The sequence below is a fragment of the Geotrypetes seraphini genome, chromosome 3 (genome assembly GCF_902459505.1).
Source record: "Geotrypetes seraphini chromosome 3, aGeoSer1.1, whole genome shotgun sequence".
NCBI classification, from domain to species: domain Eukaryota; kingdom Metazoa; phylum Chordata; class Amphibia; order Gymnophiona; family Dermophiidae; genus Geotrypetes; species Geotrypetes seraphini.
In genome coordinates, this window is record NC_047086.1 from 100,062,125 (window position 1) to 100,076,685 (window position 14,561).

The 14,561-nt window shown below is 43.2% G+C and overlaps 1 protein-coding gene across 1 annotated transcript in view; it reads right to left on the minus strand.

Annotated features, from left to right (window-relative positions):
* SMC6 (structural maintenance of chromosomes 6) overlaps positions 1 to 14,561 on the minus strand; it is a 295,141-nt gene that overhangs the window by 96,131 nt on the left and 184,449 nt on the right. The window contains 1 exon segment of the mRNA XM_033937259.1: positions 7,330 to 7,444. Coding sequence (XP_033793150.1) covers positions 7,330 to 7,444 — 115 coding nt within the window.

Below are 14,561 nucleotides of genomic sequence, written 5' to 3' on the forward strand. Positions count from 1 at the left end.
AAGGTGGTAAATAAACAGATGACCAAAAAAAACCCAAGAGGGTGATCAGGAAGTAATCACACTGGATTCATTCAATAAGCTAATACAGAATGACAAGACAGTGGAAGCATCTATCTACGGGGGGGAGGGGGGGAAGATAACTTGTGACCATGCTGATATATTATTTATAGTGAAACCTTAGCCAATCTCTCTCTAAGTAGCCTTGAGCTGCATGGAGTTCCCTGCTGGTATTCCTGCTCATGGGCAGGGGGGTGGTCAGGCAGATCCATCATAACCTACCTTTCCCTTTCTGATTTGGTGCAATATTGCAGCACTATCGACTATCAGAAGGAAAGCTGTAGGAGTACTCCCAAGCAACTTGAAGCTGCTTGGTGGGAATGTTGATCTTAACTAAGGTATTGCCTTCAGCTGTGACGATCAAATCGACACCAAGATCTATTAGGTCAGAACCAAGGAATGAAACAAAATTCTTTAAGATGCCAGTTTGAAATTCACACACAAAGGATTACGTGATACTGCTTGCACTAATATTAATGTAACCTTCTACAGTTATTTTGGTTGTTCATTAAAAAAAAAAAAAAAAAAAAGAGCAGCAGTTCTCTTTTTGTCTGTATACAAGCAACAAACACTGAAGTGAAACTAGGTGGGCTCATTCCACTGATGAACTATCTCAGAAAAAGAGATTAGATTCTTACCTTGCTAATATCTTTTTTACTAGATAGGTGTGTCATTTTGGACGGACAGATAATATCCCCATGCTAGCGAGCCATGCAGAAGGAATCTACTCCAGCTTTTGAATAACCTCCTCCTTCACTAGAGGGCTCTTCTGCCCCCTTCAATTTGTACCAAAGCAGGCGATAGTCCCATATAGAAACACATATGAAGGAGGGGTATGGGGAAACTCCCCAAACTACAACTGTGTTCTGCTCTGAAATCATAACATGTTAAACAATGCCACTGAACAATTAAAACAGCAAAACAAACATGCCACAGAAATCTTTAAGGAGCTCAAATAAAACCCCAATGTGTTATAGTGTGTATATACATATAGGGTAATTTAAGGATCTCTAGTGTATATATAGGGTGAAAATAGAAACATAGAAATAGCCGGCAGATAAGGGCCCACGGCCCATCTAATCTGCCCACCCTAATGTCCCTCCCCTACCTTTGCCCTGTGAATAGATCCCATGTGCCGATCCCATTTGGCCTTAAAATCAGGCACGCTGCTGGCCTCAATCACCTGTAGTGGAAGACTATTCCAGCGATCAACCACTCTTTCAGTGAAAAAGAATTTCCTGGTGTCACCTCGTAGTTTCCCGCCCCTGATTTTCGATGGATGCCCTCTTGTTGTCATGGGACCCTTGAAAAAGAAGATATCTTCCTCCGCCTCGATGCGGCCCGTAAGATACTTGAACGTCTCGATCATGTCTCCCCTCTCTCTGCGCTCCTCGAGCGAGTATAGCTGTAATTTGTCAAGCCGTTTTTCGTATGGAAGATCCTCGAGTCCCGAGACCATCTGGGTGGCCATTCTTTGCACCGACTCCAGTCTCAGCACATCCTTGCGATAATGCGGCCTCCAGAATTGCACACAGTATTCCAGGTGGGGCCTCACCATGGATCTATACAATGGCATAGATCCATGGTGAGGCCCCACCTGGAATAGTGTGTAAATACTGTATACTCAAATGTAAAAGACATGTAAATGTAGCAAAAACCATCAGTGAGTACCATCTGAAGCTGTATTGGAAACCATAATAGAAACACTCTAATTCTGTATTGTAACACCATTACAGAAACTCATGTAAACCACTCTGAACTGACTCCCCAGTCATTAGTAGCGGTATAGAAGCTTTCAATAAACAATAGCAATAGATTATTCTTCATACCCTTAAGGTCTGACATCCAAATTTCAGATTGTATTCAAACTTTCCGATTGAGACAGTAGGTAGGCAAAGGAGATAATTGACAGGTTAGGGCTCCAGAATGACATACCTATTAACTAGAAAAGATATTATCAAGGTAAGAACTAAAGAATGACATGGGGACTGTTTCTCACAGCTAGCCATGGGTAACCACAGCTAACCCGTAGGAACGGAGGGAGGGAATAAACCATTTGCCTCGTTGGGGGGTAATGCTAGACATGGGAGGGTATATGGACACAGAGCGAAGATGGCTAGACATGAGGAAGAATAAGAACGCAGAAGGAAGATGCTGGACAGGTGGGGGCATAGGGATATAGAGGAGTGATACTGTACACAGGGGGAGGGGATAATAGAATAGTGAGATGATAAAGGCAGGGAGATGGGCACAGGGAAAATACAAGAAAGACTTAGGGACTTAGGAGACTTAGAGATGTTGAACATGGGCAAAAACACATGCACAGTGATAGAAGATGGATGCTGAGCATGGAGAAACAAGAAATGTCAAATGGTCAGGAGACCCTGGCAAGTGAGTTAAGAGAAGACAAAAGAAAACAGAGACCAGCTCCTGAGACAAACATGATTGGAAGAATAAAATAAAGAGACAACAAAAGGTAGAAAAAAATAATTTTATTTTCTATTTTGTGATTAGAATATATCAGATTTGAAATATGTATCCTGCTAGAGCTGGTGTTAGACATAACTGAAAACCGTAAAGCCCAGGCTGTGCTTCTTGAGCTTTCAGCTGACTTAGGGCTCTCTCTGACCAGGGGGCAGTTGCCCTAGTTGCACTCCCCTAACACTATTCCTGTCATGTGTGACTGCAGTATTCTGTCAGCATGATTTTTCTGTGTAGCATTCTGTATTAATTTGGCTTATTCAGTTTTTTCAATAGTGGAAAGGATATTTGTGAAGGGGAGGGGAAGGAAAACAGGGGTTTTGTTGATCCTAGCCCAAGTTTAGTTGCTTCTACTGTCGACAAGTGAGTCTCTTGTAAGAAATATATGTCAGCTTGCTGTTTTTTTCATAAAGGTAAGGATTTTTTTTCCTTTTGATGGGATGATTGAGTCCATTAACATTCAATGAATAAAATTTTAAATCCATTTTGTTTGATTCAAAGGTACTAGAGACTTGAAACTTACCCCCTCTTCTCCAAAGCCGCGCTAATGGCTGCTGCGCGGTAACGGCCCTTAAGCCCATAGAGATTTAAAGGGCTTCGGGGCTGTTGCTTCGTGGCTTTGTAGAAGAGGGGGTTAATATCATTCCCACAAAATTCAAGAAAAATCCTTCCACACACATCCAGGTCCCCAATCTAATATTACCTCATTCCCTCTCATATACCTCCCCCTAAAATAACATGAAAGCTTGGGTGCACACATTTAGACTTGCAATTTCTGTCTTACCCCATGCACCATAATTCCTCCCCAAAATATTTTCCATTATTATAGAAAATTCAGATTAAGCATTGAATTATAACTCACTAATAATTTGTAACTATAATACAAATCAATCCTGAACAAAGTTATTAAAATCATCTAGAATTTTAGCTGAGCATTATGTAGAACATTATCATTCGAAGCCTCAATCAAGATAAAGCAAGGCAAGGAAATAATTACATTACATTACATTAGGGATTTCTATTCCGCCTGTGCCTTGCGGTTCTAGGCGGATTACAATATAGAAGATGTCTGGGCAATTCCAGTAGAATTACATTACAGGATAAGAGTAGATTTCAGGAACAGTAGAATTATGATACAACAATTTAACAGAATGGTACATAACACAGAGGATAATACATGTCACAGAAGATAATACATATCACAGGAGATATTATTTATCGATTGAATCAAGTTAGATCAGGTGTAGTGTAGAAGGGTTACAGTACCTTCTAAATCACAGACAAGGAGATACTATAGGTGGGTGTTTCTGAAGGTGTTGATTGGGAACTCGTTGGGAGGAGGTTAGAGTGATGGGAGATATTTTTTGAACAATAGTGTTTTTATTTCTTTACGGAAATCTTTTATGTCTGTTGTTTTGATCAGTAATTCTGAGATGTCAGAGTCGATTTTAGCTGCCTGTGTCCCTAGGAGGTTGTCGTAAAGTTTCTTACGACGAGTTCCGTTGAGAGGTGGGAAGGTGAAGATGTTCTGCGTTCTCCTTCTTCTGGGTGAGAGGTAGTAGTGAAAGCGGTTGTTTAGGTAACTAGGTGCCGTGCCGTGGGTTACTTTGAAAATGAGACAGTAGAGTTTGAATTGTATTCTTGCTCTTATTGGTAGCCAGTGCGATTCTAAGTATGCATTAGTAATGTGGTCATGTTTGCTGAGTGAGTATATGAGTCTGAGGGCTGTGTTCTGGATGGTCTGCAGTTTTTTTATTGTGTTGATAGGGCAAGGTAAGTAAAGGCTATTGCAGTAGTCTACAATGCTCAGCACAAGAGATTGGACAATGATCCGGAATTGGTCTTTATTAAAAAATTTTTTGATTTTTCTTAGATTTCGCATTGTGAAGAATGCTTTTTGGGTGATTTTTTGAATTTGTGTTTGCATTGTGCAGCATCTGTCTAGATGTATACCCAGGATTTTGAGGGAGCTTTGTATTGGGTACTTGATTGAGTTTACTTCCAGTTCTGTTAGGGATGGTTTTTTGTCCTTCTCTAGCATTAGGAATTTGGTTTTGTCTGGGTTCAGCTTCAACTTATGATTTGTCATCATTTAGACTGTCTAATAGATTAAATAAGCTAAATACATTAAATCAAGAACAATCTACTAGTTATTACCAGCAGCTAAACAAAATAATAAGTAAAGAAAAAAAACCAAAACCTGGAATAATAGTATTATCGCCAATATATACATTTTAAAGCAAAGCAACTTTGAAAAGAAATTACATTAGATATTTTTTAATATGTATGTCTTCAAAGTAGGAGCATCAAAAGGGAAGAGAACCACAGCGACAATGCTCAACTTCAAGAAGGGGAATACGACGCTATGAGAGCAATGGTGAGAAAGAAACTCAGGAAAGGCTCGGGAAAAACAAAGACCGTGAAGCAAGCTTGGTCCCTATTCAAGGACATGGTACAGGAAGCATAAAACCTGTACGTCCCCAGATTTAGAAAAGGGTGCAAAAAGATGCAGTGAAGGAAGCGATACAGGACAAGAAACAATCATTCCGGAAGTGGAAAAAGGACAAAACCGAGGAAAACTGGAAAGAGCACAGGGAACATCAAAAAGAATGTCACCGAGTGGTCAGGAAAGCAAAAAGAGAATACGAAGAGAGAATGGCCAAGGAAGCAAGAAATTTCAAATCTTTCTTCAGATATATTAAAGGGAAGCAACCGGCGAGGGAGGAAGTGGGACCGTTAGACGATGGAGACATAAAAGGAGCGATAAGGGGGGAAGAGGAGGTGGCTGACAGATTAAACATGTTCTTCTCGTCAGTCTTCACAAGCGAGGACACATCCAATATACCGGAATCCGAAGAAATCTTTAACGGAGACCCAGAAGAAAAACTATCGACATTAGAGGTAATCTCCAAGATGTCCTCTGACAGATAGACAGATTGAAAACCGACAAATCCCCGGGCCTGGACGGGATCCACCCAAGGATATTAAAGGAACTGAAAACCGAAATAGCGGAAATACTCCAAAAAGTTTGCAACCTGTCCTTGAAAACAGGGGTGATCCCAGAGGATTGGAAAATAGCAAATGTCAATCCTATCTTCAAAAAGGGATCGAGAGGTGATCCAGGAAACTACAGACCAGTGAGTTTGACTTCAGTGCTGGGCAAGATGGTAGAAGCACTGATAAAAGACAGTATCTGTGAGCATATAGAAAGGAATAGGCTAATGAAAACGAGCCAACATGGCTTCTGCAAAGGAAGATCATGCCAAACGAACTTACTACACTTCTTTGAAGGGATAAACAGCCAGATGGACAAAGGGGACCCCATAGACATCATATATCTCGACTTCCAAAAAGCCTTTGACAAGGTACCTCATGAGCGGCTACTTAGGAAACTGTGGAACCACGGGGTGGAAGGGGACGTACATAGATGGGTTAAACACTGGTTGGCAAACAGAAAGCAGAGGATTGCAGTGAAGGGCCACTACTCGGGCTGGAGAAGGGTAACGAGCGGTGTCCCACAGGGGTCTGTACTTGGGCCGCTGCTGTTCAATGTATCTATAAATGACCTGGAAGCAGGGACAAAGTGCGAAGTTATAAAGTTTGCAGATGACACTAAACTCTATAGCAGGGTTAAAACTATAGGGGAATGTGAAGAACTGCAAAGAGACCTGACAACATTGGAGGAGTGGGTGAATAAATGGCAGATGAACTTCAATATAGAGAAATGCAAGGTCATGCATATAGGGAAAAAGAACCCGATGTTCAGCTACAAAATGGGGGGGTTGGTACTGGGGGAAAGTAACCTTGAAACGACTTGGGAGTGTTGGTGGATACAACAATGAAACCAACGGCGCAATGCGCGGCGGCCTCAAAGAAAGCAAACAGAATGTTGGGTATTATCAAGAAGGGTATTACAACAAGAACGAAGGAAGTCATCCTGCCGCTGTATCGGGCGATGGTGTGCCCGCACCTGGAGTATTGTGTCCAATATTGGTCACTGTACCTTAAGAAGGATATGGCAATACTTGAGAGGGTCCAGAGGAGAGCGACACGAATGATTAAGGGTATGGAGAACCTTTCATGCACTGAAAGGTTAGAGAAACTGGGGCTCTTCCTCCTGGAAAAGTGGAGACTCAGAGGTGACAAGATAGAGACTTACAAGATTATGAAAGGCATAGAGAAGGTGGAGAGGGACAGGTTCTTCAGCGTACTAGGAACTACAAAAACAAGAGGGCACTCGGAGAAATTGAAAGGGGACAGGTTTAGAACCAATGCTAGAAAAGTTCTTCTTCACTCAAAAGGTGGATACCTGGAATGCACTTCCGGAAGATGTAATAGGACAGACTACATTAAGGGGTTTCAAAGAGGGACTAGATAAATTCCTGAAGGATAAGGGGATTGAAGGCTACAGATAAAGGATGACACAGGAGCAAAAAAGGGCATAGATAAAAGTGAAAAAGGGGTTTTTCATGAAGTTGATGTAATTTTTTTTTTAAATAAACTGAACAATATGATTGACTTGTGGTGTAAATGATAGTGCAGTAAGCAGAATGACTCCCTAAAATCTTAGAGGTACACTCTACCTGGAGTGATGACCCATCTGGAAATGTCAACAAAGCTGGAATAAAAACTTACTTCTTAATATGAACCCTTCATGCTCATTAGCCAGCAACAAAGGCCTTGAAAGCATACCCATTGCCACTCTCAAGGTCCTAAGCATAACAACTGAATACAGCAGAATGAATACAATGACTATAATTTTAGATTATATTAAAAAATAGTATATCATACTTTAATAAGCAGGACCGTCTCAATTCCTCTCGTGTCAATTAAAGAATTTGTAACCACAGGGTCTTCTATTTCTAAAGCATTAAGAACAGATGGGTACGTTGGATGAAACACTGCTCTGAGGGTGAGGGAAAAAAAACACATCATTAGTTCAATAAAAGAAAATCACATGGAATTTTATATATATATATAAAACAAAGAAATCAAGTTGCTTATAGAGTCTCTCCATAGGCAGAAAAAAAAATTAAACAGCAACATTATCCAAACAACCAACACACAAAGTTCTCTTGGTCTACAGCAAAGCTTAGGTATCAAATTCCTGCAATAGTGAGTGAATAAGACTGCGTTTCTGATTTATTCTGCTTTCTATGAAGAGCTTCTATTAAAGGTAAAGTATTTTACAAAAATCTTCATATCCATGGACATTATTCATATTCTGCTATCTAACTAAAAAAGTCACTTCCAAATACAGTGAAGTAGCAGTTTCTTTCACTTAGACACATAACATTCTCTATTTTTCACAGTGAAAGAACAATTACAGAAACAATCAGAAAGTAATTATCAATGAGAAACAAAAAAAAGTCAATTGTACTGTTTTTCATACTTCTTGAGTCAATATTTGGAAGACCCATTTGTAGCACTAAGAGCCATGAGATGTTTAGGATAAGTGCCTGCCAATTTTGTACTGTGAGATGGTGCAGTTTATTGACCCCTCTTCTTGGTAGAGGAGTGAATGGAAGATTAGTCTAATGTTAATGCAATGGCCTGAGAACCAGGGAACTGAGCATAAGTCCCACTGCAGCTTCTTATGACTCTGGACAAGTCATTTAACCTTCCATTCCTCCTAAATGCAATATCCAAACCGCTTTGATTGTAACCACAGAAGGTGGTTCATCAAACCCCATCCGCTTTCCCTAGAATAGTTTAAGTTCTTTCAAGTTGGCAGGGACTCGTCTTCAAAACACTGCCACAGATTTTCTAGATCAGAGGTTCTCAACATGCGGTATGCATACCCCAGGGGGTACGCGGCACCAACGCTGTATGTCTCCCAACTTCCTTCTGCCGTTGTGTATCTCCGGCCTTCCTCATCTTGTCTCCCCAGCCTCTTTCCCCTCCCCCCGGACCAGCAGCAGCAGCTTACTATGTGCTTTTAACTTCCCCTTACAGCTGCCGCTAGCATCATTGGAGGCAGACCGTCCTAGCAAAAACCCCGAGGCTGTCTGATGGAATCACCAGCTCAGAAATATTTCTCCTATCCTTAGCGGCAGCTCACGGCATGCTTTTAACTTCTCCATACAGCTGCCACTAGTGTTAGTTTAGCCGAGTTCCATCAAGCAGCTTCGGGGCCTTTGCTAGGCTGGCCCGCCTCTGATGACACAACTTTTTCTTTCGTCGTAGGCGGGCCAGCCTAACAAAGGCCCTGAAGCTGCCTGATGGAACCGTGGCTAAACTAACGCTAGTGACAGCTGTGTGGGAAAGTTAAAAGCATGCAGTGAGCTGTCGCAAGGGAGAGAAGAGGTACTGCTGGACATGGGGAAGGGCCAGGGGAGGGGAGAAGGGGTACTGCTGGACATAGGGAGAGGAAGAGGTGCTGCTGGACAAGAGGGAGGGAAAGAGAAGGAAGAAGAGGTGCAGCTGGACCTGGCAGAATGGGAGGGGAAGGGAAAGGTGCTGTTGAACTTGAAGTAGAAGGGAAAGAAAAGGTGCTGCACGCTGGAGGTGAGGGCGAGATGGTGCATGGGGAGAAATAATATTAGTTGTGAGTGGGTTGGGGGAAGGGAAGGAAGGAAATTGTTGCATGATGAGTGTAATGAGAGAGGGAGAAATGGACATATGTGGAGTAGAGGGAGAAAAGGGGCATGGGGAGAGAACATGTGAGTGGGGTTGGGGAAAGAAGGACTGGGGGTGGGAAGGAGGGATGTCACACTTCAGGGAAAGGGCAAGGAGAAAAAGAGAAAGCATGCAGGAGGCAGAAAGTGTTGGGCTCTTGGATAGAGAGAGGGAGATATGGATGAGGAGGGCAGAAAGGAGGTAAAGAGAAATGTCACAATCAGGGGAAGGGGGAGAGGGCAGAGAGTAAAAAGTTGAACTCCTGGAGGGAGAGAGAGATGTTGGTTGGGGGAGGGAATGAGGACTGGAGGAGAGAAAGCCTGCAGGAGGCAGAGAGAAAGAAATGTTGGACTGGTGGAAAGGAGGGAGAAATGTTGGATGTGGCAGTAGATGGGAGTGGGAGAGATGTACTCTGGATCGCTCTCTCTTTCCCCACTCCATTTGCAGAAAGGAAGGAAATGAGAGAAGAATAGTGAGAGAGAAAGAGAAAGAGAGAGAGAGATATGTTGCCAATGGCGGTGGAGGAGAGAGGAAGAAAAGTTGGACCCATGGAGGGACAGAGAAATGTTAGTTGGGCAAGGGAATGAGGTCCGGAGGAGAAGAAGTGTGCAGGATGCAGAAAGAAATATTGGATGCATAGTCAGAAGGAAATGAAACCAGAGACTCATGAAATCACCAGACAACAAAGGTAAGAAAAAATGATTTTATTTTTAATTTGGTGAGTGAAATGTGTCCGTTTTGAGAATTTATATCTGCTGCCTATATTTTACACTATATTTGTCTATTTTTCTATAGTTGTTACTGAGGTGACGTTGCATATTTTAAAGTCATCTGTCTTGATCTCTTTGAAAAAACCCCAAATATAAAATGATGATTAAGATTTTCTCTTTTTTGCCATTATGTATTAACAAGATTATATTGTGTGTATATGAAAAATGAATGGAAGAAATTGCTTTACAATTAGTACTATTATTATGGGGGTGGGGTCTGGGGTGGAGCCTGGGCAGGTCTGGGGCGGAGCTTGGGTGATTTCATGAGTCTCTGGTCGCACTTCCTGCTAATTGTGCATCCAATATTTCTTTCTGCCTCCTGCATGTTTCCTCTCCTCCGGACCTCATTCCCTTAACCAACATCTATCTCTCTGACCATTCATGAGTCCAACTTTTTTTCCTCTCTCCAACACCACCCTTGGCAACATGTCTCCCTCTCTCACTGTCCATCTGTCTTGAGAGATTCAGGCATCTCTCCCACCCCCTCTACTGCCACATCCAACATCTCATCCCCTGGATCATGTACAGCATTTTTCACCACTGCCCACCAGCCCCATGCCCATTTCTCCTTCTATTACCCCTCTCCAGCACAATGCCACATCTCTCCCTCCATCACTATGTCTAACATTCATCCCCCTTGCATCCCCTTCAACTTGTACCTCTGTTCCATCTCCACCACCATATCCAACATTTCTCCCTCTCATCCTTCTCTCCCTCATGCATCTCTACCTCTCTCCTCTCTGCCCAATTTTCCTCTTTTTTCCTTTCCCCATGTGCACCATCTCTTTTCTTCTCTCACACTCAAGCCCAACAATTCTCCCTTTCTATTCCTCCCTCCCATGTCCCAAGTTAGTGCCCCTTCCACCCTCCCCTTCTGTGTCTCATGTTCATGCCCCCTCCCTTCTTTTCCTGTGTCAAGCTCGTGCCTTCTCCCTCTCCCTGCCTTTGTCCCAAAATTGTGCCCCTCCCATGCCCAATGCACTCCCCCAACTCCCTTTTTCCCCAGAAAGATAACATCCCCTTTCTTTGTTCAAGCTGTACTCACTCCTCCTGCTTTCAGCAGCACTTGTAGCAGGCAATGGTTCACATGCTGTACATGGCTGACCAAAAAGCCAATAATTTTCCTTTATGCACAGTTGATGAATTATTCATAATTTTCCTTATAAGCTATAGTATTCGTTTGTAGATATGATTTCTGATGATTGTTTGAGTGTTTGTTTTATTATGTTTTTACAAAATTATGTATGCAAATTACGTAAACCGTTTAGTTTTAAATGGTATAGAAATTTTTAAAATAAATAGAGTGGAAAACTTCAAAACTATCGCAAAATAAACTGAGCAGATCAGAAGACACCTTTCATGCTCACCTGCAGAAAGAGAAAGTTTCCTGGGATAAGGAGGATATTTCAAAAGCTGTTACTGACATCTTTCTGCACTATGCTCGTGAGAATGGAAAGATAACCCTAAGATTCAGTATACCATTCCTATTGCACTGGAAATTTAGTTATTATATTACATTAGTGATTTTTATTCCTCCATTACCTTACGGTTCAAGGCGGATTACAGAAGAGGATTTCTGGACATGTCCAGAGGTGTTACAGAGTAGAGCAGGTTGCTTCAGAGAATTGAAATGTTTCATACGGTGTTAGTTAGTCTTCATGGATTTCTTGAATAGCAGGGTTTTTATTTCTTTTCTGAAAGTTTTGTAGTCTGGGGTCACGATTGGAGAGCTGGTGGTCTAGTTTTGCTGCCTGTGTGGCTAGAAGGCCATTGTACAGTTTTTTTCCATTTGATGTCTCTGATTGGAGGGTATGTGAATGGTGTCTGGGTTCTCCTGTGTCTGGTTGTGGTAGTTTGGATTAGTCAGTTGTTCAAGTAGGCTGGGCTGTCACCATTTATGGATTTAAATAATAGACAGTAGAATTTAAATAGTATTCTTGCTTGAATTGGGAGACAGTGTGAGTCAAAGTATACCTCGGTGATGTAGCCGTGTTTTATTAGTGAATAGAGTAGTCTCAGGGCTGTGTTTTGTACTTTTTGTAGTTGTTTTATCATTGTTGCGGGGCAGGGGAGATAGAGGATGTTGCAGTAGTCAAGGAGACCTAGGACTAGGGACTGGACCATGAGCTGGAATTGTTTTCTGTCGAAGAATTTTCAAACTTGCCTTAGGTTTCTCATAACCGCGAATGATTTCTGTATTGTTTTGTTGATTTGTGGTTGCATGGTGCAGCATCTGTCTATCGTCATTCCCAGAAGTTTTAGAGTGGGTTGAATGGGGTATGTGACTGAGTTTATTACTAGGTTTTAGTGCTGCCCGATTCGAATCGGTTCACCGTTCACTTCGGGTGAATCGATTCGAATCGATTTAAAAAAAAAAAAATTGGCTTCCTGATTCGGATCCTCCCCCTCGCCCCCTAAAGCAGGAGCGGCAGCACTGCTCTTACTGGCCGGCCACTGACGCATCTGTTTTAGAGGGCGAGGAGGGAGGGTTAGTCAGGAAGTACTGCTGTTGGCTTCCCCCCTGGCCTCCCCGAAGGACTGCACCCCCCCCCCCCCAGGAAGGCTTTCGTGTTCCCCCTGGCCTCCCCGCACCGTTTACCTTATAGCTTCAGCCTGCAGGAAAGATCGTGGTTACAGTGTCTTTGCAAAGTGCTTTAAGCTGTTTCCTCCGCCGCGATCCTGCCTCTGATGTCAGAGGAGGGGTGGGACCGCCGCAGAGGAAACAGCTCAAAGCACTTTGCAAAGACGCTGTGACCGCGATCTTCGCTGCAGGCTGAAACTATAAGGTAAATGGTGCAGGGAGGCCAGGGGGAACACAGAGGCCTTCCCGAGGGGAGCAGTCCTTCGGGGGTAACAGGCCTTCAAGGGGGGAACAGGCTTTCAAGGGGGATGCAGACCTTTAAGGGGGGGACAGCCTTGGGAGGAGTGTGTGGCGCAGTGGTTAAAGCTACAGCCTCAGCACCCTGGGGTTGTGGGTTCAAACCCCGTGCTGCTCCTTGTGTCCCTGGGCAAGTCACTTAATCCTCCATAGCCCCAGGTACGTTAGATAGATTGTGAGCCCACCGGGACAGAGAGGGAAAATGCTTGAGTACCTGACTGTAAAACCGCTTAGAAAACCTTGATAGGCGGTATATAAAATCCTAATAAACTTAGACAGGCTTTCAAAGGGGGGACAGACCAGGGATGGTGACACAGGCCTTCAGGGGTGAAAAGCCTTTAAGGGAGGGACAAGCCTTCAAGGGAGGGACAGACCTTCAAGGGGGGACAGGCCAGGTATGGTGGCATAGGCATTCATGGGGGATAGGCAGGCCTTCAGGGGGGACAGACCTTCAAGAGGGGGGGGGAACAGGCCTTCAGGGGAGGGGGGCCCTGGTGTAGAAGTACACGGAGGGAGGGAGGGAAGGGGGTTCAACGAGATGTGCATTTGACTGACATTGGGGGGGAAGAAATAATGGGTCTAAAAATAGAGGAGGCAATGGGATTTAGGGAGGGAAGAACAGAAAGGGAGAGAAGTTGGACACAAGGTGTGGAGGGGGAATAGAGATACTGGATAGGAGGGTAGTTGGGAAAAGAAAGGGAGAGATGGTGGACTTTGGGGTGGTGCAGAAGGAGGGAGAGACGCTAGATGAAAGGGTAGTTAAGAAAAGGTGGATCTGTGGATGGAGGCAAAAAAAAAAGAAAGGTGCCAGACCTCCGGGGGAGGGAAGGGAAAAGGAAAGGGAGGACAGAGATGGCAGATGGATGGTTAACATGGAGAAAGAAGAAAGAAGATCCTGGCAAGCAAGTTATCAGAAGACAACCAGAGCCTGGGACCAACAAGATTTGAATAATGACCAGACAACCAAAGGTAGAAAAACTAATTTTATTTTCCATTTTGTGATTACAATATGTCAGATTTGAAATGTATATCCTACCAGAGCTGGTGTTAGACCACAAACGTGAGCTAGGATTTAACAGCGCCAGTGTGCTTAGGAGAAGGCAAAGGGGATGAAGAGGTTATAAAATAAACCCACCAGGATGTTTGAAAAAAGCACCCAATTGGGCAGGAAAATCGAATCGAATCGAAAAACCAATTCAACAGGTTGAATCGAATCGAAATTTTTTTCCTGAATCGGGCAGCACTACTAAGTTTATTATGGTTGGGGTTTTATTTCTTTCGAGAAGTATGAATTTTGTTTTGTCTGGGTTCAGTTTTAGTTTGTGGTCTTTCATCCATGTTGCCACTGTTTCTAGAGTTCTGTGTAGTGTGTCTGTCATGGTGGGCGTTGGCTGATCAAAAGGAAGGAGAATGGTGATGTCATCTGCATAGCTATAGGAGGTTAAGCCTATTTTGTTTAGGCAGGTGCTGAGGGATACAATGCAGAGATTGAAGAGTGTTGGGGATAATGGCGAGCCTTGGGGTACACCACAGGGGTTGGACCACAGTTCTGATTTTTCTTTGTTTGTCTTGCCTTGCACATCTAAGTGCATAGGAAAGCAGAACTGTGGGTAAGTACTCTAGGCACTATTCTGTTCGGAAAGGGGGCGGGATTTGTTATACCATCTTTCTATGTTTACAATCAAAGCGGCTTAAATATTATATATAGGTGCTTATTTTGAACCTAGGGAAATGGAGGGTTAAGAGACTTGCCCAGA